This window comes from Danio aesculapii, chromosome 7, assembly GCF_903798145.1.
Source record: "Danio aesculapii chromosome 7, fDanAes4.1, whole genome shotgun sequence".
Classification (NCBI taxonomy): domain Eukaryota; kingdom Metazoa; phylum Chordata; class Actinopteri; order Cypriniformes; family Danionidae; genus Danio; species Danio aesculapii.
The window spans coordinates 5,782,921-5,808,677 of record NC_079441.1 but is presented as its reverse complement, the minus strand read 5'-3'; the positions used below and the strand labels follow the sequence as shown (position 1 = coordinate 5,808,677).

The window sequence follows — 25,757 nt, the reverse complement described above, 5'->3', positions numbered from 1 at the left end:
CTAATTAGTGTCTTTAAGATCACTAGAAAGCTACAAGCAGGTGTGTTTGATTAGGGTTGGTGCAAAACTATGCAGGGAGACCGGCCCTCCAGGATCGAGTTTGCCCATCCCTGCATTAGGGGGTTAAAACGCTGCATAATTGTGATAATATGACACGTCTTTCTCAGCTGGGTTAAGTTGGTTTTGTTTTCGGAAAAAAAAAATGGAAAAATGAAGCACTTTTCCGACGGTCCCTTACTGTGAGCTCTGCCCAGCGCGAGCTCTCTCTGGCTCAGCGCCAGACACCGCGCCAAAGTTCAGTTTGATTTTCTCAGTTGCCGATTTAAAGGTAAAAGAGCTAACGCTAACTTGTCATGCTTTGCTTGTCAAGCTGGATAACTAGTAAAACATCAGCATCAGGGACTTTACAGTCCTCACTTCAAAACGGATCAAAAGTAGGACCCTGCTGATGAACTCCCTTCCTCCTCATCCATGTCTATGAGGTGCTGAATTCTATCAGTGCGCGGGAGAGAGACCGTGTTCACTCCGCTCCGCGCTGAACTAAAGTGTTTTTTAAATAATCAAACGCCCCGTGTTGCGCGACAACAAATCGATTATAAAATTCGTTGCAAATGCTTTTAGTAATCGTTTTTTATCGATTTAATCAATTCGTTGTTGCAGCCCTACTAAAATGTATTCATTATTTTTGTTTATTTTGTAGATAACAGACCAATAAAATACATTAAAATAAAGATACAAATTAAACCGAATGAAATTAGTTTCATAAGATCATTTTTCCAACAAAATTAATTAACAAAATTAATTAACAAAATTCTTTCAATGTGTCCTGTTGCTATTTTTTCATCTGTTTATTTGTCAGTCTTATCTAGTTAATTTCACTTTGTGCGTCGTTCTTTTAAGGAGATCGTTACATTCGCTAATAAATCATACCAACAGGAGCAAAAATGACCCGATTCAGATGTGCGTTCAAACTGAAACGTCAGGAAACGTGCAAGAGGCTCCCATAAAACGCACGAATTCTTCACAGTTTTGCAACTTTAAAGGGCTCCACAGACCATTCAAATAAAAAGGTCTATTGTTGCACTAACGTGTGAGCATTTTTTCCTCATGCAACATTTTCTATTGTAGATAAGCCATTAATGACGATACTACAGTTTACAAACTACAGTGGCACCGCCAGTATTTTGGAGCCATAGCATCGCGATCGCTACCATAGTACTAGTAAACCGTGCAACCCTAGATCAGTTATTTTTGATTTACAGTGCAAATATAACTCGTTTACAGTGTTGTACAAGTAACTCTCTTAAGAGTGTTGTTTTAACTCTGAATGAGTGAACATATCGCTCCAATATTTTCAGAGTTGATTTTTAACTTTGTTAGAGCTGAAATAACACTGCTGTTTTTGCTGTCTTAACAACGTGAGATTCCAGCGACAAGCGATTTGTCTGTCTTCACCAAACGCAAGACGCGTTTGACAAAAACATTTAAATACCAGCCACTGCGCTACCAATTAAAGACTTTAAAACTAAATAATACCTATATTTAATACCTATTATTTAGTTTTTAACATTATTAATGGGCTTTTCAAGGGTCACAGTTCAGACTCCATCTGCTGGTCATTTTATTTTCAAGATCTGAGGTGAACTATCTGCTGCTGCTTTCAGTAGTATGGCAATAAACGTCATTCAATTTGAGCAAACTTTGTGTTTCTGTCGCTGGATTTGACATTTAAAAAATATATTATTATTATTATTATTTTTAATTATGATATTTTTCAGTTTTGTTCAATTTTCTCTTTTCTATTGAAATTGTAACCAACACTACGTAAACATGAAGCAGATTTCAATATATCCTTTAAAAGCATAGTGGCTCCTAAAATGGTGGTCAGGACCCCTGGGGGGTTGCAAGACTAACGCGGGGGCGGGGTTGGGGGGGATTATCCAAAATGATTTCCAAAAATATCATATATGTTATTAAGCTATTAGAAGAATTTCCATATTTTATCCATAACCTGCAGAACATAAAGATAGTATTTAATAGTTAAAAACAACATGCAAATAAAAAGCCATCTGCCTCTTAACTCTTTTTCCATTGGATAGCGACCCCTGCTGTAATTACGCTGGACTAATGACACAGCAATAGTGTTAGTTGCAGCAGATTGATTTTACAGCACAATCAGGGGCGTAACAGCCATTTTAAAAGTGGGGGGGGGGGGGGGGGGGGGGGGCAGCTGTATGGTCACCCAAAAGTGATTAATGATTTATTAGCAATAAAGTTTATTTAATAATCTTTTAACCAAAATTCTAAAATAATTACAAAATATTAATAATAACAATAAATAAGCAGAACTACACACATTTAAATTAAGCATTACTCTGTGTGAAAATATTTTTAAATACAATTCAATTGCAAAATTGCAAGTTGATACTACACATATAATGTGAGATGGACATTGCCATGTGTACTTGCGGCGATGTGTCATTCATAAAAGCAGAACACGCAGGATTCAACACGTAAATTCACCAATTACTCCCCAAATACATGCAGGTAAGTGGTTGGTGAACTTAGAGAGGAGTAGATTCAATTTTATAGTTACTTTCAGTATGTGTATCTGATATGATTAAAACACATCCGCAAATTATATTTGAATGGATTCCTAGACTTCCTTGTGTGTTTTACAAACGCTAAAGTTCTTATTTTACTAGTACTTGTGTGTATTTACATGTCTAAATCATAAATTAAGCATTAGGCGGTTAAAAAGGCTGCATAATTGTGATAATATAACACGTCTTTCTCAGCAGAGTTAAGTTGGTCTTGTTTTCGGAAAAAAAAAAAAACGAAAAAAAGAAGCACTTTTCTGACGGTCCCTTACCGAGAGCTTAGCTCAGCGTGAGCTCTCTCTGGCTAAACGCATATTGCGACTTCTCAAGCAGTGCTCGTAATATCGAGCGAAAAAAGAAAGACAGCTGTGAAACATAACCAGCTCTGTCTTTTTGTTGGGAATACAGTTTAGATCTTTTTAGGGTGAGAGGTTTTTTAGTTAATGCCGTCCGTCACTGAATGTGTCAGGAATACCGAAAACAAAACCAACTTAACCCCGCTGTCTTTCTCTGGCTCAGCGCCAGAGACACCAGCACCAGGGATTTTACGGTTCTCACTTCGAAACGGAACAAAAGTAGGATTCTGTAACGTTAGTGATTTACCGTGATTTACCCAGCTGTAGCTGTTGCTCCCTTCCGCGTCATCCCTGTCTTTGACTGCAAAGTGAATCAATGAAGCTTGTGGCAGACGCTCAAGAGATTCGCGCTGTGATTGGCTGAGTGATCGTTCACTCAAATCAAGTAACAAATCAGAGAACACTTGCGGCCGCTAGGTCAAATAAAACGTGTGGGCCAGTCGGGGGACAGAGTAACCTGTTTCCGAAAAGTGAGGGGGACGTGTCCCCCCCGTCCCCCCTGGTTGCTACGCCCCTGAGCACAATGTTAAACTTTGACCCCTTTATGGCACTCACATACTTTAAATAAAGGCCAAGACTGAACACTGGGGACAATCTCCAAGTGGTGGTCTCCAAAATTAAACCAAGAATAGTCTTGTGTTGTAAACATTGCCCATTATTCTCATTAAGCAAAATGAATATTACACAATTGAATAATGACTATAAAACATTATATGCTTGTTAGACTGTTACCCTTTCTTGTGTTGTCAATAAGCTTGTTTATATATTACTGGTGTGTGTGTCCCGTTGTGTTCAATGTTTGAATGTTTATAACCACCTCCGAGGATAGTGAGGGTCACGAGTCACTGGAATTGTTATTTTGGGGGTCGTGAGGAGAAAGGTTAGGGAATCCCTGCTTTAAAGGATACCGTGTCATATTTACGTGTGGATAATTATCACACACATAATTAAGTGTATTTATTATGATTTATTTTTAAGGGTCACTTTTTCTAGTCCTCAACTGAAAAGCATCCTAAAATGTGCCGTTTCTGCAGCTTCTCTTCAGAAAACATAAGCAGTTTTTGTCTTTTAGGATCATGCGACTGCAGTGATAACATGTTTATTACACAGCAGAAATGACTGCGCTGACGCTTCATTCTCTGTGAAAACTTTTACCAGTGTAAAGAGTAAAAAAACTGCAAAACTGTGGGCTCAATATGATTCCTTACAATGTTTTTAAATAAAAGGCTTTTTTTAATGATTGAGAAAAGACTAGAATAAGAATCGTTATTTTATCTAACACTATGAGCAATGTTGGGTGTGATTAGTTATAAAATTAAAATAATCTAGAATTAAACGTGCTGTCAATATTGATTTTTATTCAAGTTTATATTTTTATCATGTGGGTTTTAAAAAGTGTCAATAATGCTGACAAAAACAATAACCATCATTATAAATATTACATAGAATTACTAAATAAATGTCTGTTTTAATAATAATAATAATAATAATAATAACAATAATAATAATAATAATAATGGTGGGCAGGCCTATAAAAATAAACAAATAAATAAATAAATAAAATCTGGTTGTATTAATAAAGTAAATATTTTTTTAAATCATGTGGTTTTTAAGTTTCAATTATAATAATAATAATAATAATAATTATTATTATTATTATTATTATTATTATGGGCAGGTAAATAAATAACTAAATAAATAAATAAATAAATAAATAAATAAAGTCCGGTTTTACTAATAAAGTAAATAAATTTTATTTTTATACCATGTGGGTTTCAAATGTCAATAATTACAACAACAACAACAACAACAACAATAATAATATTAACAACAATAATAATAATAATAATAATAATTGAAATTATAACCAACATCATAAATTTAATTACTAAATAAATGTCACCAGTTTTATTATTATTATTATTATTATTAATAATATTAATGCAGCTAAAGAAATAATCATATCAATACAGACAGGTAAATAAATAAATAAATAAATAAATAAATAATAAAAATTATAACCATCATCATAAATATAATGACTAAATAAACGGCACCAGTTTTATTAATAATAATAATAATAATAATAAAAATATAATAATAACAATAATACAGCTAATGAAATAATAATAACAATACATGCAGGTAAATAAATCATAATAACAATAATAATAATACAGGCAGGTAAATAAATAAATAAAAATAATAAATAAAATTATAACCACCATCATAAATATAACTACCCAATAAATGTCACTAGTTTTATTGTTATTATTATTATTAAAATAATATATAATAATATGTAATAAAAAAAACAACAATAATGCAACTAAAATAATAATAATAATATAATAATATTAATAATAATAATAATAATAATAATAATGCAGCTAAAGAAAAAATAATAACAATACATGCAGGTAAATAAATCATAATACTACTACTACTACTACTAATAATAATAATAATACAGGCAGGTAGATAAATAAATAAATAAAATTATAACCACCATCATAAATATAATTACTAAATAAATGTCACCAGTTTTATTATTATTATTACTATTATTATTAATAATAAAAATAATGCAGCTAAAGAAATAATAACAATGCATGCAGGTAAATAAATAATAATAATGATGATGATAATAATAATAATAATAATAATAATAATACAGGCAGGTAAATAAATAAAATTAAAGCAAATAAATAATAATAATACATGCAGGTAAACAAACAAACAAATAAATACTACTACTACTACTACTACTAATAATAATAATAATAATCATAATAATAATAATAATAAAAGTAGACAGATAATAAATAAATTCATTCATTCTACGGTTGAGACTGTAATGTAGTTGAGTGTTTATAATAGGGAGTTAGCGGCCCCTGCAGGAGAACAGTGATACTGCAGGTCCACCAGCGCTGTTGCTCAGTAACTCAAGAGTTCACCGCACTTTACCACTGTTTAGCAGTTATAATCACAGTAATCACGCCGTACAAAGTGCAAAGCCGTCACATCTCTACTGTACAATGAAGTAAACTCTCAAAACCACAAATAAAATAACAAACACATCAACAGACGCTCAAATAATGATAACGCGTCAAACATGAGACAAAAAATAAATAAACATCAAGCTGAAGCTCGTGACTTACAGCAGAGTTTGGGTATGTTCCGGAAATAATCTCCATACGCTTTATAAAAGATCAAACTAAATCATAGCTTTCGATTAACCTCGACGAAAGGGACGGTTTGATTTGTGTCTGTATTTCTTCTTCTTCGTGGGTGTTTGTTGTGGTTTTCTTCTTCTCTTATCTCTGTTTGCCGCTTTAAGACGAGTCACGAGTCCCTTTCAGTCACAAGCCTCCGCTTCCGAATCAAATCATTAATAATAATGTTGGAAATATTTAACCAGCTCTACTTTACAATGCCTGAGTCTGTCTGTGCATCGGATCCTGCAATGACACTCAGTTTGACGGTCTGACATGCATTCTTGTAGCGGATGTTATGCATACTTAATGTATAAAATTATATATAACGCTAATATTAATACCAACAACAACAACAACAACAGTCAAAGTATTTAAGTAATACAAGCACACATATATTACTTTTATACAAAGTATATAATAATAAATGATTCAATATATATATAGGAATTACTTTAATGTTTACAATATATTTGTATATGTAATATACATAGCAATAACACATGTAATAACACACATATACAAATATATATATGGTATAATATGTTCATTTATTAAATTTTAACTGCTTATCCAGGGCTGTGTCGCGGGGGCAGCAGTCTCAGGAGAGAACCCCAGACTTCCCTCTCCCTGGATGCTTCTCCAGCTCCTCCGGGGGGATCCCGAGGCGTTCCCAGGCCAGCCGAGAGACATGGTCCCTCCTGCATGTCCTGGGTCTTCCCTGAGGCCTCACCCCGGTGGGACATGGCTGGAAAACTAGGCGTCTAAGAGGCATCTGAAACAGATGCCCAAACCACCTCAGCTGACTTCTCTCGATGTGGAGGAGCAGCGACTCTACTTCGAGCTCTTGAGAGATGAGAAAGCTCCTCACCCAATTTATAAGGGTGCGCCCTGCCACCCTGTAAAAGAAACTCCTTTCGGCCGCTTGTATCCGAGATCTTGTGCTTTCGGTCATGACCCAAAGCTTATGGTGAGAGTAGGAACGTAGATTGACCGGTAAATCGAGAGCTTTGCCTTTCTTTATGTCATTTATCTATTAAATAAATATTAAACTGTTGATATTTTTTTGTTAAACAGAATAAATTAAAATAAATATTGTTTGTATAAAGGTTTAAATAAAATAAAAATAACATTGTAGTTAATAATAAAAATTGTTAATAACAACAATAATAATTATATATAATGAATTAATCAAAATATTTACAGGAATTACTGTTATTTTCACAATATATTCATCCTGTAATTTATTACAATTGATTTAGTAAAAATATAATAAATTGCTGATAATTAGTTAGTTGAAAATAATAAAATAAAATAAAATTTTATGTTTTAAATAACAAAAAATATTGTTTTTACATAATAATAACAATAATATTAAAGGTAATAAATGAATCAAATTATTTATAGGAATTACTGTTCTTAATAAATAAACAACCAACAACAACAATAATAAAAATAATAACAATAACACAGGCAGGGAAATAAATAAATAAATAAACAAATAAATAAATAAATAAATAAATAAATAAATAATAAAGGCAGGTGGATAAATAATAATAATAATTCTTTACATTTATATAGCACTTTTCTGGGCACTCAAAGCGCTTTACACAGAGGGGGGAATCTCCTCATCCACCACCAGTGTGCAGCTTCCCCCTGGATGATGCGATGGCAGCCATATTGTGCCAGACCGCACACCACACACCAGCTGATTGGTGGAGAGGAGACAGAGTGATGAAGCCAATTATGATATGGAGAGGGTTAGGAGGCCATGATGGACAAAGGCCAGAGGGCAGATTTGGCCAGGATGCCGGGGTTAAACCTCTACTCTTTTACGAAGGACATCCTGGGATTTTTAATGACCACAGAGAGTCAAGACCTTAGTTTAATGTTTCATCTGAAAGACGGCGTTCACTGAGCAGTATAGAGTCCCCATCACTATACTGGGGCATTAGGACCTACATAGACCACAGGTTGGGCGCCCCCTGCTGGCCTCACTAACACCACTTCCGGCAGCAACCCAGCTTTCCCATGTGGTCTCCCATCCAGGTACTGACCGGGCGCAGCCCTGCTTAGCTTCAGTGGGTGACCATGTTGCAGAGAGTTGCAGAGAGCTAACTGCCGGAAATAAACAATAACAACAACAACAACAATAATAATAATAATAACAACAACAACAACAACAACAACAATACAGGCTGGCATATAAATAAACAACAACAACAACAACAACAATAATAACTATGTAGCTAAATATTAACAACAATAATAATTATTTAATAATAATAATAATATTATTATTATTATTATTATAAGTAATAAATGAAGCAAAATATTTATAGGAATTACTGTTAATTTAGATTATAAATATATAATAAATAGTTGCTAAGTATATTATAAATATAATAAATTAAATGCGTTATGAAGGTTTCTGAGCCTGATGATTTACCGGTCAATCTACATTCCTACTCTCACCTATGGTCATAAGCTTTGGGTCATGACTGAAAGGACAAGATCTCAGATACAAGCAGCCGAAATGAGTTTCCTTCACAGGGTGGCAGGCACCTTATAGACAGGGTGAGGAGCTCTGACACCCGGGAGGAGCTCGGAGTAGAGCCGCTGTTCCTCCACATCGAGAGAAGTCAGCTGAGGTGGCTCGGGCATCTGTTTTGGACGCCTACCTTGGGAGGTGTTCCAGACATGTGCCACCGGGAGGAGGCCTCAGGGAAGACCCAGGACATGCTGCAGGGACTATGTCTCTCGGCTGGGCTGGGAATGCCTCGGGATCCCCCCGGAAGAGCTGGAGGAAGTGTCTGGGGAGAGAGAAGTCTGGAGGTCTCTCCTGAGACTGCTGCACCCGCGACCCGGCCCCAGATAAGCGGTAGAAAATGAATGAATGAATGAATGAATGAAGGTTTAAACAACAATTATACAAATATAATAAACTTGTATTATAATAATTAATAATAAAATTAGTAGTGCAGCCATTATTAAGATTATTATCATTATTTATTTTAGAATTTTATTTATTAAGTTTTATTACAGCTTAATGTTTTCCAATATTATTATTATTATATTTTATTTTTAATAATTTATTTGCATAATAAATATTATTTGGTAGTTTTATTCATCAGCATGCACTGCATGTCCTCTAAATCATGCTGTGTTACTGAACGATGAGGATGTTTTAGGTTATAAACCAATTTTGCAGACAGATCATGAGAATGTTGTTGTTGTTTTGAGACACAAGAGTCTCTCTGTGAGCATCAGACCGTCTGCATCAGATCAGACAACACACTAAATCCAGCAAATTCAATTCATTTACTCCAATTTGACTGTTTTTTTTATGTCCAGATCCAAAAACCAAGAAAAAAAATCAGCACAGCTTCAGTCACTGTTTATGAGGCATTCCTGCAGAGGTTACAATTAAACATGTCGTTCCCTTAACCCTATATTCATCTCAATAAACTAAGTGTATTAATGAAGAAACATGACACTGATGCAGTAAAGATAAAGGGAGCGTTCATCCAAAAATTACAGAGGTAAAAATCAGCTGTTTTAGTTTCTGTCAGCTTTGTGTTTTTGCCTGTTTGGCGCCATCTTGTGTCTGAATAATGCACAGGATAGTGTATACTCCATCAGCTGTTTTAGTTTCTGTCAGCTTTACGTTTTTGACAATTTGGCGCCATCTTGTGTCTGAATAATGCGCAGGTTAGTGTATACTCCATCAGCTGTTTTCGTTTCTGTCAGCTTTACGTTTTTGTCTGTTTTGGCGCCAACTTGTGTCTGAATAATGCGCAGGTTAGTGTATACTCCATCAGCTGTTTTAGTTTCTGTCAGCTTTGTGTTTTTGTCTGTTTGGCGCCCTCTTGTGTCTGAATAATGTGCAGGTTAGTGTTTACTCCATCAGCTGTTTTCGTTTCTGCCAGCTTTACGTTTTTGACAACTTGGCGCCATCTTGTGTCTGAATAATGTGCAGGTTAGTGTATACTCCATCAGCTGTTTTCGTTTCTGTCAGCTTTGTGTTTTTGTCAGTTTGGCCCCATCTTGTGTCTGAATAATGTGCAGGTTAGTGTATACTCCATCAGTTGTTTTCGTTTCTGTCAGCTTTGTGTTTTTGTCAGTTTGGCGCCATCTTGTGTCTGAATAATGCACAGGTTAGTGTATACTCCATCAGCTGTTTTCGTTTCTGTCAGCTTTACGTTTTTGACAATTTGGCGCCATCTTGAGTCTGAATAATGTGCAGGTTAGTGTATACTCCATCAGCTGTTTTAGTTTATGTCAGCTTTGTGTTTTTGTCTGTTTGGCGCCATCTTGTGTCTGAATAATGTGCAGGTTAGTGTATACTCCATCAGCTGTTTTCGTTTCTGTCAGCTTTGTGTTTGACAATTTGGCGCCATCTTGTGTCTGAAAAATGCGCAGGTTAGTGTATACTCCATCAGCTGTTTTCGTTTCTGTCAGCTTTGTGTTTTTGTCTGTTTGGCGTCATATTGTGTCTGAATAATGTGCAGGTTAGTGTATACTCCATCAGCTGTTTTCGTTTCTTTCAGGTTTGTTTGTTTTTCTGTTTGGTGCCATCTTGTGTCTTCATAATGCGCAGGTTAGTGTATACCCCATCAGCTGTTTTCGTTTCTGTCAGCTTTACATTTTTGACAATTTGGCGCCATCTTGTGTCTGAATAATGTGCAGGTTAGTGTATACCCCATCAGCTGTTTTCGTTTCTTTCAGGTTTGTTTGTTTTTCTGTTTGGTGCCATCTTGTGTCTAAATAATGCGCAGGTTAGTGTATACTGCATCAGCTGTTTTCGTTTCTGTCAGCTTTGTGTTTTTGACAATTTGTGCGCCATCTTGTGTCTGAATAATGTGCAGGTTAGTGTATACTCTGTCAGCTGTTTTCGTTTCTGTCAGCTTTCAACTTCAACTACAACTTCGCATTTAATTAAAGAATTAATAAACTATTCCGGCTCAGAACAATGCTGTGTGTCTAATATTTTGTTTTGTGGCAAGTAGCTGTGTAATAAGCGTGATAAAGCACATCCAGGATGGTTGTATTCATTAGTTTATCAAGAATCAGTGTTGTGAAGCTCTTAGGGCTGATTTCAGATTTTGTTCTCATGAGTTTCTTTTCCTCCTGCTGTTTGTTTAAACAGTCTCTGCAGTTTCTGATCTGCAAATGCGTGTGTTATTAAACCGATGCGCTTCACACACACTCCACTCTCTTTTACACCACTTTCAGCATCTCTGTCTCTGTTGTCATGGAATCGTCGTCTAGGTGACTGTTGCTTAGAGATGAATCAGCGTTTTCAGATCCACATCAAATGATGAAATGATCACATTTGCACTTATTTTGCTCCACTGACAAAAAAAAACAACTCATAAAACACCTCTGCATTTTAGATCACATCTGTATGTGGGTAACAGATCAAATTTTTAACAAAACAATATTTTTTCTGTGCAAAAAAAAAAAAATCTCTGAGCAACAAAATTATGTGGATCGCACTTTTGTTCTGTGGTTTACAGCAGACACACACACTTAAGTATAGTATAACAGTAACAATAGTTTAGTTTAGATGCCCAAAAAATCCTGTCAGGCATATTTAGAGCAAGAATAATTTTATTACATATCAAACATTCTACCTAAGAACCACAAGGTCACACCAAAATATTCATTAATAGTCATTTTAAAGTATAAATATGTTTTAAATATATATTTTTTATGTTTTTAAGGGACACAATCTTTTAAATCATCAGGTTTGACCCATTTCATTCATTTTCTTTTCGGCTTAGTCCCTTTATTAATCCGTGGTCACCACAGCGGAATGAACCGCCAACTTATCCAGCATATGTTTTACGCAGTGGATGTCCTTCCAGCTGCAACCCATCTCTGGGAGACATCCACACACACTCATTCACACACACACTCATACACTACGGACAATTTAGCCTACCCAATTCACCTGTACCGCATGTCTTTGGACTGTGGGGGAAACCGGAGCACCCGGAGGAAATCAACACGAATGCAGAGAGAACATGCAAACTCCACACAGAAACGCCAACTGAGCCGAGGCTCGAACCAGCGACCCAGCGACCTTCTTGCTGTGAGGCGACAGCACTACCTACTGACCTATTTGTCAGTTTAAAATCAATTGACATGTAATGAAATGTAGTATGACTGCTTATTTAATGTTTATAGATATTAAGTACATAAGAATATATATTATTAGTAAGTAAATAAGCACATAAATACATCTTCAACTGAAATGAATTTGTTAATCTTTTATGAAAAATAAAATCACTTCATTTTCTACAATTATCAAAAACGCTCAATAAACATTCATGTTAAGCAGTGTTAGTTTGATATCATTCAGATTACTACCTTTATTTTTATTTTTGTGTATTACTCCGCCCACATAGAGTGACAGCAGATCAATAAACTCACTATAGCTTGACAAATATTGCAGCTGTTGGACAACATAATGTACTGTTGAGGCTTTTTAGGTGAGAATGTAGTTGTTTGGATTGCAACTACGCAGTTTATTTGTAAGAATAGTGCCCATTTTAAATAGTTATCATTTCGGAGCTACAGCATGTCGGCATCCATCAGCCTGTCATACTGAGCACAGCAAAGACGGTGGACGTTGTCCATCCACAAGATGGTGACAGGAGAAAAACCCGTAAATTCAAACTTCAGCTGATGAGCTCCTGTTTTCGTTACTGCTGATTAGTTCAGTAAACAGAAAGACAGAAGAAATGCCTGCATGTGTTTAGCAATTTCCTTATTGCAAACACAACAGTAATCTGGTAGTTTTAGTGCTGCTTTGGCTTATCGAGGTTTATTATTGTAATATCACAATTGCAACAGAGAAATACTGCGAAATGTCTCTAGACTTTCATGTCGTTCAGCCATATAATCTTAAAATGTGAGCAAAATCACCTGTTTTGTCATCACTTTAGACATTAATTAATTATTATCAATTTCCTTTTATAAAATTTGGTTTAGTTTTGTATTTTTTATTGTAGTGGACAGAGGTACAGGGGAAATTTGCTTTGGAACTTGCTAAAATGTGTATTAATTCTTATATTTTATTTCATGTAAAAGGACATTATCAGTTTTAGTGAACGGCTGACTCAGCATCTGCTAAGATCACAGTCACTAATGACGAATGCTTTAGTTACCGACACATGCAACATAAACTGACTCATAAAAGCCAGCGATTCTGCATGATGGCACGGGTAAAACAAAAAAGGATCAAATTGAACCAAAGTAAAACTAATACATACAGTCGAGCCTGAAATATTATTCAAACCCCTGACAAACTCTGACTTAAAGTTACTTTTATTCAACCAGCAAGATTTTTTTTAGACCAGAAATGAGCCAAAAGACAATAAGACAAGATGTACAAGAGGGATCATTGTAGAAACAAACTAATATTTCTCAGCTTTTACTTACATTTGAACTAAACCTTGAGTCAGAATTGGCCAGGGGTTGTGAATAATATCAGGGTTGACTGTATTATCTTGTCTGCAGCTGAATTTCCTCTCAGTGCAAGAGCAAACGCAAAAGAGGAACTCGGTCATATTTACTGCTGACATCTAACACTTATATTTTTCAAAAGGAAGCAGTCAGAGTCAGCAGACAGATTATTGCACATGATAAGTGTTGCACAACCCAAACAAAGATGCGCAGTCTTCTTAAAAAACAATTTGACCCTCTACTCTTATGCCAATTCTGACCAAAAAAATGAATGCAGACACAACCACATGACTGTTGAGTCCGAGTTTATAAAGTCAGGAGTGAAAAAGATGACAAACTAAACGACTGGAAATCTTTGAGCTTTTTGAAGCAGCTGATGGGATAAAGGTGGAGCTTCTCCATCTTGCCTCCACTAATATTACTGTTATCTGTAGGTCAAACGGTTCACAAATTGACTTCATGTTAGAATAATGGTTTTCTGATATGCAAAGCACCCGCTGACTGCTGGAGCTCAGACATGCGCACATGCTGCAGCGCGTGTCAGAGTGTGTGTGTGGTCACGTGACGTGCGTTTTGAGCATTTAAGTATTAAATCTTTTCAGAAATGCTATGTGAAACACCAGTGTGGACGTGGATTGTTTTCTTTCTAAAATGCCATTTTAATACTAAGATGCATTAGTGTAAATGGGGCCTTAGTGTGTGTTTTTCGCAATTGGGTTGCTGCTGCGATAAGGGCGGGATGGAGGATCGCGATGCCGGCTCAGCATTGTGATGTCTATCGGCCATCGGCGATAGATGATGGCATCGTCTATCCACCCAACCCTAATGAAACTCAGTCCTGGAGGGCTGGTGTCCTGCAGAGTTTTGTTCCAACACTAATCAAACACACCTGAACATGCTAATCAGTGTCTTCAAGACCACTAGAAAGCTATAGGCAGGTGTGCTGGATTATGGTTGGAGCTAACTCTGCAGGACACCAGCCCTCCATGATTGAGTTTGCCCACCCCTGCTCTAAATAGTATTTTTGCTCTGGACCACAAAACATTTTATATTGCACAGGCAAATAGCCAATAATACATTATATGGAACAAAACTATACGCCTTTTCTTTTATGCTAAAATCATTATGATATTAAGATCATGTTCATGTTCATATTATGTACATTTCCTACTGTAAATATTTCAAAACTCAATTTCTGATTAGTAATGTGCATTGCTTAGAACTTTAAAGCAGATTTTCTCAATATTTTTATTTGTTTGACTTCAGATAGTTTAATAGTTTAACAAACCATATGATGGAAAGCTTATTTATTTGGCTTTTAAATGATGGAAGTCAAAATCAAAATGACACTTACGGGTGTATTTGTGGCCAAGAGGCTCGTTTCTTATGTGTGTGTCTATAGTGAAGCAGTAGGGCCTCAAAAACAGCAGTGACGAGCATGTTAATGATCACAGCTCAAACAAACAACACAACAAGCTCCACTTCTGCACAAACTACAGCTTTACAGCCTGAATGTGTGTGTGTGTGTGTGTGTGTGTGTGTGTGTGTGTGTGTGTGTGTGTGTGTGTGTGTGTGTGTGTGTGTGTGTGTGATAAAACAGTATTAATGTCGAAAAAATATCAACATGAAGAATGAAGAAGATGAAAAATAGCTTTGACTAAAACTCTACATCTCACTTCAGTATTCTGAAAATCACAACCAGTATTGCAAAATTCCAAGAATTTGAGGCTGGAAACTTTCCATGGGAATTAACGGAATGAATGGAAATTAACAGGAAATTTAGGAGGATAAACGGGTTTATTTGGGAATTAACAAGAATATATATATATGGAATATATATGGGTATTAATAAGAAATTTATTGGAATTAATGGGTGTATTTGGGAATTAACATGAATACATGGGGATTAAGGGGAAATTATTGGAATTAATGAGTATATTTGGGAATTAACATGAACATATGGGAATTAAGGGGACATTTATTGGAATTAATGAGTATATTTGGGAATTAACATGAACATATGGGAATTAAGGGGACATTTATTGGAATTAATGAGTATATTTGGGAATTAACATAAATATATGGGGATTAAGGGGAAAATTATTGGAATTAATGGGTATTTTTTGGAATTAACATGAATACATGGGAATTAAGGGGACATTTATTGGAATTAATGAGTATATTTGGGAATTAACATGAACATATGGGAATTAAGGGGACATTTATTGGAATTAATGGGTGTATTTGGGAATTAACATGAACATATGGGAATTAAGGGGACATTTATTGGAATTAATGGGTGTATTTGGGAATTAACATAAATATATGGGGATTAAGGGGGACATTATTGGAATTAATGGGTATTTTTGGGAATTAACATGAATACATGGGAATTAAGGGGACATTTATTGGAATTAATGAGTATATTTGGGAATTAACATAAATATATGGGAATTAAGGGGAAATTTATTGGAATTAAAGGGTATATTTGGGAATTAACATGAATGTATATAGAAATATATGGGAATTAACTGGAAATGTATAGAAATTACTGGTATATTTGGAAATTAACAAGAATTTATATGGAATATATGGAAAAATACGTGAATAAACTATCAATTTGGTAAATTGACGGCTAACCTATGAAAGGGTGCTTAATTGTATTTGAAAAAAACATCTTACTGCATAATTTTAGATACATCAATACTGTTTAGCATTATTTGGGTGTGATAAAATCGTATTAAATGTCAAAAATCTCAAATAAACATCATCATCATGAAGAAGATATCTAAAATATCTACATCTAACTTCAGTATTCTGAAATTACAGCTAGGGTTGCAAAACTCCAGGAATTTTCAAGGCTGGAAACCTTCCATGGGAAATAATGGGAACATAAAGGAATTAATAGAAACTTTATGGGAATTAAAGGATATATTTGGGAATTAACATAAATATATAGGAACTAAGGAAAAATGTATTGGAAATAATGGCTATATTTGGGAATTAACATAAATATATGGGAATTAAGGGGAAAATTATTGGAATTAATGGGTATATTTGGGAATTAACATGAATACATGGGAATTAAGGGGACATTTATTGGAATTAATGAGTATATTTGGGAATTAACATGAATATATGGTAATTACCAGCAAATGTCAGGACATTAATGGTATATTTGAGAATTAACATAAATATATATGAAACATATATGGAAAAATAAAGGAATAAACAGTGAATTTGTTAAATTAAAGGTTAGCCTGGGACAGGGTACTTAATTGTAATTGAAAGAAATATCTTACTGCATAAGTTTGGATATATCAATACTGTTCAGCCTCAATTAAGTGTGGTAAAACAGCGTTAAACACAAATATCAATGTAGAAAAGGCTCAAATAATAAAACAATGTTGAAGAAACCAAAAAGTTTAACCAAAACTCTACACTACTGGACTCTGAATTAAAAATAGCACTGAAAGCAGTTCAAAGCAGTCATCAAATTAGATACAGACAAATAATCGCTGTAGTTAAAGCTCAAATAAGCCAACATTGTCATCATGAAGATTAAAAAAGTAGCTTTGACTAAAAATCCACATTTTACTTCAGTATTTTGAGATAACAGCTCAAATAAACATCACAAAAAAAATAAATTTCTGCACAAACTACAGCTTTAGAAACAGAATGTGTGTGTGTGTGTGTGTCTCTAAACTGTTCAGCCTACTTTTATGTGTGATAAAACAGCGTTTAACACAACTATCAAAGTAGAAAAAGCTAAAAAAAAAAAAAAAAAAAAAAAACATCATTAATGTAAAAGAAATAGGTTTAACCAAATATCGGCAGCTCACTACTGCACTCTGAATCAAAAATAGCCCTGAAATCAGTTCAAACAGTCACTAAAAATAGACATTAAAATAGAAAAATCTCAAATAAACAACACAATCATCATGAAAATAAAACAGAAGCTTTAACAAAAAAAATCTCCATCTCACTTCACAAAAAAGCACAGAAATCAGTTCATACAGTCATTAAAATAGACATTAAAACAGAAAAATCTCAAAATAAACAACAACATCACCATTATAATGTACAAGAAACAGGTTTAACCAAAAATCTGCATCTCACTACTGTACTCTGAATTAAAAATAGCACTGAAATCAGCTCAAATCAGTCATTAAAATGAAAAAAAATCTCAAATAAACAAACATCATCACCATCATGAAGATAAAACAGAAGGTTTCACTAAGAAAACTACATCTCACTTTACAAAAAAAAGCACTGAAATCAATTCATGCAGTCATTAAAAAAGACATTCAATTGGAAAAGGTCAAAATAAACAACAACATCATCGTAATGTAAAAGAAACAGGTTTAACCAAAAATCGGCAGCTCACTGCTGGACTCTGAATTAAAAATAGCACTGAAATCAGTCCAAACAGTCACTAAAAATAGACATTAAAATAGAAAAGCTAAAACATAAACAAACATCATCACCATCATGAAACTTTAACTAAAATCTACATCTCACTTCACAATAAATAGCCCTGAAATCAGTTCATACAGTCATTAAAATAGAAAAAGCCCATCATAATGTACGAGAAACCGGCTTGACCAAAAATCTGCATCTCACTACTGGACTCTGAATAATAAATAGCATTAAAAGCATTTCATACAGTCATTAAAATGGAAAAATATCAAATAAACAAATATAATCACTATCATGAAGATAAAACAGAAGCTTTAGCTAAAAATCTCCATCTCACTTCACAATAAATAGCCCTGAAATCGGTCCAAATCAGTCATTAAAATAGACATTAAAATAGAAAAATCTCAAAATAAACAACAACACCATCTTAATGTAAAAGAAACAGGTTCAACCAAATATCTGCACCTCACTACTGGACTCTGATTTTAAAAATAGCCCTGAAATCAGTCCAAATCAGTCATTAAAAATAGACTTTAAAATACAAAAATCTCAAATAAACACACATCTTCAACATCATGAAGATAAAACAGAAACTTTAACTCGAAATTTACATCTAACATCACAAAAATAGCCCTGAAATCAATTCAAACAGTCACTAAAATAGACATTAAAATAGAAAAATCTCAAAATAAACAACACAATCATCATGAAGATAAAACAGAAGCTTTAACTCAAAATTTACATCTCACGTCACAAAAATAGCACTGAAATCCGTTCAAACGGTCACTAAAATGGACATTAAAATAGAAAAATCTCAAATAAACAAACATTATCACCATCATGAAGATAAAACAGAAGCTTTAGCTAAAAATCTACATCTCACATCACAAAAATAGCACTGAAATCAATTCAAACAGTCACTAAAATAGACATTAAAATAGAAAAATCTCAAAATAAACAACAACACCATCCTAATGTAAAAGAAACAGGTTTAACCAAATATCTGCATCTCACTGCTGGACTCTGAATTAAAAATAGCCCTGAAATCAACTCAAACCAGTCATTAAAAATAGACGTTAAAATAGAAAAATCTCAAATAAACAAACATCATTACTATCATGAAGATAAAACAGAAGCTTTAACTACATCTCACTTCACAATAAATAGCCCTGAAACCAAGGCAAGGCAAGATTATTTATACAGCACATTTCATACACAGTGGCAATTCAAAGTGCTTTACATAAACAGGAATAAAAGAAACAAGTATAAGAGAAATAAAAACAAAAAATAAAAATAAATAAGCATAAAAACAGATAAAATGTGTTATAAAAGAATGAAAAAGAAGAGAAAAACATAATAGTGCCAGTTGATACAATCATTAGAATAGACATTAAAATGGGAAAAGCTAAAATAAACAAACAGCATCATCATCATCATCATCATCATCATCATGAAGATGAAAGAGAAGCATTGACTAAAAATACATCTCACATTTCAGAATGTTGAATAAATAAACGGCGCTTTAAGCAGATAATACACTCATTAAAACAGACATACAGGACTATATGTGCCTGTAAAGCAACATGTTTAAGTGTTTATCATAAGCCCGAGTCAGACAGCAGCTGACAGGTGCTCGCTGGGTTAAATGTGATGCTGTTACTCGCACACAGATGTTGTTAATCTTACCTCTGCAATGCCTCGAAACGAGCTCTGAAACCGCGGATCATCCCAGCAGCACAACCCCAACACGAGGACGCATTTTATCCTCCGTTTCTGCCAGTGTTTTTCTGCTCCGCTAACGCTTATTTTGGCCCATTCCTGTGTCAGTGACGTGAACTTCCGGTGTCGCTCCGCCAGCAGCAGGAATTCAGATCCGACTCATTCATTTGACTGTTTAATTAAACCTAACGTTAAATTAACCGGAGGACGGCGGTGTAAATAACAGTGTCTAAATTAAACGTGATAATTACACATAATTCAAAATAACATGTCTAAAATGTGTGTTATATATTACAGTACAATAACGAACGGGTATTTAATAATATTACTAATAATTTATTTATATTTGATAATATAGGTGTAAAATATTTATGTCTTAAGGTTATTTTGTACCTTTTTCCATTCTTATTATTACAATCTATTGATTTTAATTATTCATATATACATACATACATATATATATATATATATATATATATATATATATATATATATATATATATATATACATATATATATATATATATATACACATACACACTTTTTATTTTGCACTATATGTATATATACATGAATATATATATATATATATATATATATATATATATATATATATATATATATATATATATATATATATAAAATACATAATAAACTATATAGCTACAGGGCGACACAGTGGCTCAGTGGTTAGCACCGTCATCTCAAAGCAAGAAGGTCACTGGTTCGAGTCCTGGGTGGGTCAATTGGCATTTCTTGGTGGAGTTTGCATGTTCTCCCCGTGTTGGCGTGGGTTTCCTCTGGTTTCGATCCAAACACACGCGCTATAGGTAAATTGAATAAACTAAATTGGCCAAAGTGTAATAGTGTGTGTGAATGAGTGTGTATGGATGTTTCCCAGCACTAGGTTGCAGCTAGAAGGGCATCAGCTGAGTAAAACATATGCTGGAATAGTTGGTGATTCATTCTGCTGTGGCGACCCCTGGTGAATAAAGGGACTAAGCTGAAGGAAAATGAATGAATGAATGAATATATATCTACAACTACAATATATCTAATCTATGTAATAATATTTTTAAAAATTATAATATTATAATATTGTTATTTTTTTAATATTGATATAGCACTGTGGCCTCACAGCAAGAAAGTCATTGGTTCGAGCCTCGGCTGGGTCAGTTGGCCTTTCTGTGTGGAGTTTGCATGTTCTCCCCACGTTGGCGTGGGTTTCCTCCTGGTGCTCCGGTTTCCCCCACAAGTCCAAACACATGCACTATAGGGGAATTGGGTAGGCTAAATTGTCCATAGTGCATGTGTGTGATTGAGTGTGTATGGGTGTTTTCAAGTGATAGATTGCAGCTGGATGGGCATCCGCTGTGTAAAACATATGCTGGATAAGTTGGCGGTTCATTCCGCTGTGGCGACCCCGGATTATTAAAGGGACTAAGCCGAAGGAAAATGAATGAATATACATTTTTTGATAATACTATATAGTGATATATATAGTGATATATATATATATATATATATATATATATATATATATATATATATATATATATATATATATATATATATATATATATATATATATATATAAACATCTAGTGTAAAATAAAACATAAACATATAAGTGCATAATAAAATAATTAAAAGTAAAAACGAGATTATAATAACACAAATAAAAAGGTACAAAATAAAATAAACACACAATGATTTTACAGGCCACTATGATAAAAAAAATCATATAATATGAAGTTAATTAAATGATTAAAAATGAAATCAAATAAATGAATGGCATAATTAGCAATAATAATAAAAACGTTACATTTCGATAACACTGTTGTGATATTGCAATATCAAAGTATAACAACACTGCTATATGTTAATATTGATATTAATAGTTTCATATGAAAATATTAATTGGATAATAAAGTTAATTAACGTTTAAAAAAATAAAAAATAAAACAACAATAATACATTAAAATAATGATGATAAAGCAAATAAATGATAAAATAAATCAACATCAATAAAAATGAAAAAGTATAAAACAAATTATTTAATTTTAATAACTAAATACTATACTATTACATTGCAATAGATATATTAAGGCATATTATAAATAAAAAGGTATTTGCACATTTTAATGGGGCAAAAATGATTTTTATAATGATGTGATATTATAAAATCAAAATATTACAATAATTTCATACTGTTATATAATATTGAATAGTTAATATGAATTATTTAATAGTTATTTAATATTTAACATGTGTAGATTTGTGAAAATATTTTTAATTGCATAATAAAATTAAAAATTGTAAAAACATTAAAAAGCTGTAAAATAAAACAACAATTATTATTAAATTAAAGCCACAATAAAGTAAATGATAATAAAATAAATAAATATCAATGAAAATCTAAATATTACTGTTGTGACTCTTTCAACATATTACAATAATACAAACTGTTACATTTATATTTCATATAAACATACAAAAATGTTAATAACTGAATACAGAATACAATTCATGAAAAGTTGTTAAGAATAAAAATGATAACAGATAATACAATAATAACAGCTATTATTACGTTAAAATTTGCTAAATTTAAGCAAAAAATAATAAAAATAAACATCTAAAATGTAATAATATGAAAAATTACTCAAATAAAACTATAATGACATTTATAATACTTTATTCTTATATTGCAATAGATATATTATTATTATATTATTATAAAAGAAGAGTGCTTAATAATAATATTAATAATGATAATAATAAATTCTAAAATTATGCAATAAAACACAAAGGGCAGTTTCAGGTCATTTCATTTATATATTCACAGACTCAAGTTTGTTTTTGGAGTTTTCACTTGTCTCTCATCACACAATAATCCTGAATATATACATATTTCACTATCTAAATACATTTACTGGAGACTTAAACAGTGTGGCAGCAGAAACAGGATGTTTTCACCACACCGAAGATGTGCAATGAACAGCAGCCCGGCATTTCTAACCCAAATCAGATGATATTATAAGGAAAAACACTGAAAAAAAATCATTCATATAGTATTTACTACACTGGTTGCAAACTATTTATATGGACTGAATTTAAACAAACAAGTTGAACATTTAATTTAACCTATATAAAAAGTTCCTTCATGTTGTCCCAACACAGGCCAGCACAATAGCTCAGTGGTCAGCACAGTGGCCCCACAGCAAGAAGGTCACTGGTTCGAGTCCCGGTTGAGTCAGTTGGCATTTCTGTGTGGAGTTTGCATGTTCCCCCCGCGTTCGCGTGGGTTTGCTCCAGGTTCTTCGGTTTCTCCCACAGTCAATGCGCTATAGGTGAATTGAATAAACTAAATTGGCTGTTGTGTATGAGTGTGTGTGCGTAAATGAGTGTGTATGGGTGTTTCCCAGTACTAGGTTGCAGCTGGAAGGGCATCTGCTGAGTAAAACATTTGCTGGAATAGTTGGCGGTTCAGGCGATGCGGTGGCACAATAGGTAGTGCTGTGGCCTCACAGCTAGAAGGTCGCTGGTTCGAGCCTTGGCTGGATCAGTTGGCGTTTCTGTGTGGAGTTTGCATGTTCTCCCTGCCTTCGTGTGGGTTTCCTCCGGGTGCTCCGGAGGTCCAAAGACATGCGGTACAGGTGAATTGGGTAGGTTAAATTGTCCGTAGTGTATGAGTGTGTATGGATGTTTCCCAGAGATGGGTTGCAGCTGGAAGGGAATCCGCTGCGTAAAACATATGCTGGATAAGTTGGCGGTTCATTCCGCTGCGGTGACCTACGATTAATTTAGGGACTAAGCCGAAAAGAAAATGAATAAATGAATGAATGAGTTGGCAGTTCATTCCGCTGTGGTGACCTCTGAAATAGAGTCGACTTTTATTGGGACAACATTAAAAAAAATCAAGTCAACAAACTGAAGTGGATTGAACATAAAACATTTAAGTTTAATAATGTCTTAAAGTTTATTAACAATTAAAGCTAAAGAATCGTGTCGTTTCAGCTCATTTTAAACGAGTAGTTTGAACTAACAGCAAACGTTATTTTTGTTGAGTCTACCTTAAAAACATGTAGTCAATCCAAAGAATCCTTTTTCTCAGTGAACAGTTCCCTCTGCTGTCAGTCATCGCTGCTGTGTTTGTAATCTTCATATTTTCGAGTCGAGGCTGCAGTAGAAGTCTGCCTGCCTGCGGTGCTGGAGCACAGGCATGTCCCTCCTGATGTCCCGTAGTTTCTGCAGGTCAATGTGAGCCAGTGTGACGCCCTCCTGTGTCCCACCGCAGTCCCCCAACACCTCGCCCCACGGGTCCACCGCCAAAGCGTGACCGTATGACGCCCGTTTTGAGTGATGTGCTCCCACCTGCGCCGCCGCTAGCACGAAACACTGCGTCTCCACCGCCCGCGCACGCAGGAGAACCTGGATTAACACATTAGTTAGCATGTCACAACCTACACAGGGAAATACTATAGCGATTTATAGTGAAATACTACAGCGTTTTTGAACCATATAGACCTTATTCTTCACGTGTGAGCGGACACAGCCATCGGAATCTGTCTGGCTCGACACTACCGCTCTCATTCATTTTCATTGATATTTAGACGTTAAAGGGTCACCAAACACCAAAACACATGGTTTGAGATGTTGACGGTCATATATGTGTCCCACGCTGCTAAAAACACTATTAGGACACATATAGTTACACAACAAGTGAACATTGGCTGTTTTTGCATTGTTTTGATTTGTTCTTCCGCTATGAAAGTAATTTTTTAAGCTGCGTCACAGTGATGAGATCCTTGTGTAAATTCCAGCGTGGAGATTGGCTATCTGTATGGGCCGGTCCAATGTGACGTCTTTGAGTTTTAATCATTAATTCATGAGAAAGACTTGGTTTGAACCAATCAGTGCTCTCTATTGTGAATGAGGGGCAACTTCGAAGACCTGTTCATTCATTTTACCTGTTACAGTGTTCAGACGGCAGAGACGCCATGTTGTGTTGCCAACCGTAATTAAAACAAGTGGAAGAAGAAGAGTTGTTTGGAGACATGGGTCGTCAGTGTTGCTTTTAGAAATTTGCAGCAACAAAGGTTTTGTTTTCATTTTTTTCACTATAAGAGCTGAACGTGTGGATTACAGTGGTCTGCTAACAATAATTACGCTTGTAAGGAGCATGTTTTACTTTTGGAGCTTTTCGCATCTGGAATTTGCCACTCATCTTCTTTTTAAAAAGACGCGGCTTCAGTTGGTGTTGATTGTCCTGTCTCTACAGATTTGGTAAGTGTGCGATCAGTGTTCTTTGTTTACGTTTATTCAGATGACAAAGTTAGTTTGTATCGTCAGCAGTACTCTTTCAGTGTTTAAAGACAGACCTCAGTCAAAATGATTTCTAAGTTACTAAGTTTACAGTACGTTAATATCACTACAATATTATAGACTGAAAGATCCGCTGTAAATGCTGCTCTACGAATGTAAACGCCTTAATCTATTACCGTCGTGTAGGATTTTTTTCTCTCCTATTCGCCGTGCGGTATCAAACATTCCAAATAAAACAACACTCCTCCAGCAGTTCCTTGCATCCAATATCCTGTTTGTCATGAGGAACATGCATGAAACGTTCCTGAATCAAAGTGAAACTGCCAAACTGCAGTTAAAGTCGACAAATTCAGAATTTGGCAAAACATTTGATCACTGATGTAAATGTACATATAGTCACTGTCTTTCTCCCATGTCTGTGTTGCCGATGTGCAAATCAACGTGTGCTTGTACTGAAACTTCCCTTTTCATGCAAACCCTTCCCTCTTTCGCCACTCCCACCTAAACAGAGCTGGACTCTCCCACTTTCCTGACTTTTTTAACAAAACATCTTGTTGAGGCAGGAGGGAGGTTCATGGCCCTTTAAGCTTCTTGATGTTGCAAACTGATGTTTTCCTCTTATATTATTCTACTTTTTATGTATATGTATC

General features: G+C 34.4%; 2 protein-coding genes across 5 annotated transcripts in view; both read right to left on the bottom strand.

Annotated features, from left to right (window-relative positions):
* The window catches only part of clcn3 (chloride channel 3), a 97,963-nt gene extending 78,079 nt beyond the window's left edge, over nucleotides 1–19,884 (bottom strand). For 3 of the 4 annotated variants that reach the window (XM_056460974.1, XM_056460977.1, XM_056460978.1), the window contains exon 1: nucleotides 19,750–19,884. The gene's annotated coding sequence lies outside the window, so the exon portion shown is untranslated. Of the gene's footprint in view, nucleotides 1–6,117; nucleotides 6,256–19,749 lie in introns of those variants that run through there. The other variant, XM_056460975.1, reaches the window with a different exon arrangement.
* A 3,829-nt stretch (nucleotides 19,885–23,713) lies between these two features.
* nit1 (nitrilase 1) overlaps nucleotides 23,714–25,757 on the bottom strand; it is a 12,732-nt gene continuing 10,688 nt past the window's right edge. The window contains exon 6 of the mRNA XM_056460973.1: nucleotides 23,714–24,213. Within this exon, the coding sequence (XP_056316948.1) occupies nucleotides 23,944–24,213 (270 nt within the window). The 3' untranslated portion in view covers nucleotides 23,714–23,943. The remainder of the gene's footprint in view (nucleotides 24,214–25,757) is intronic.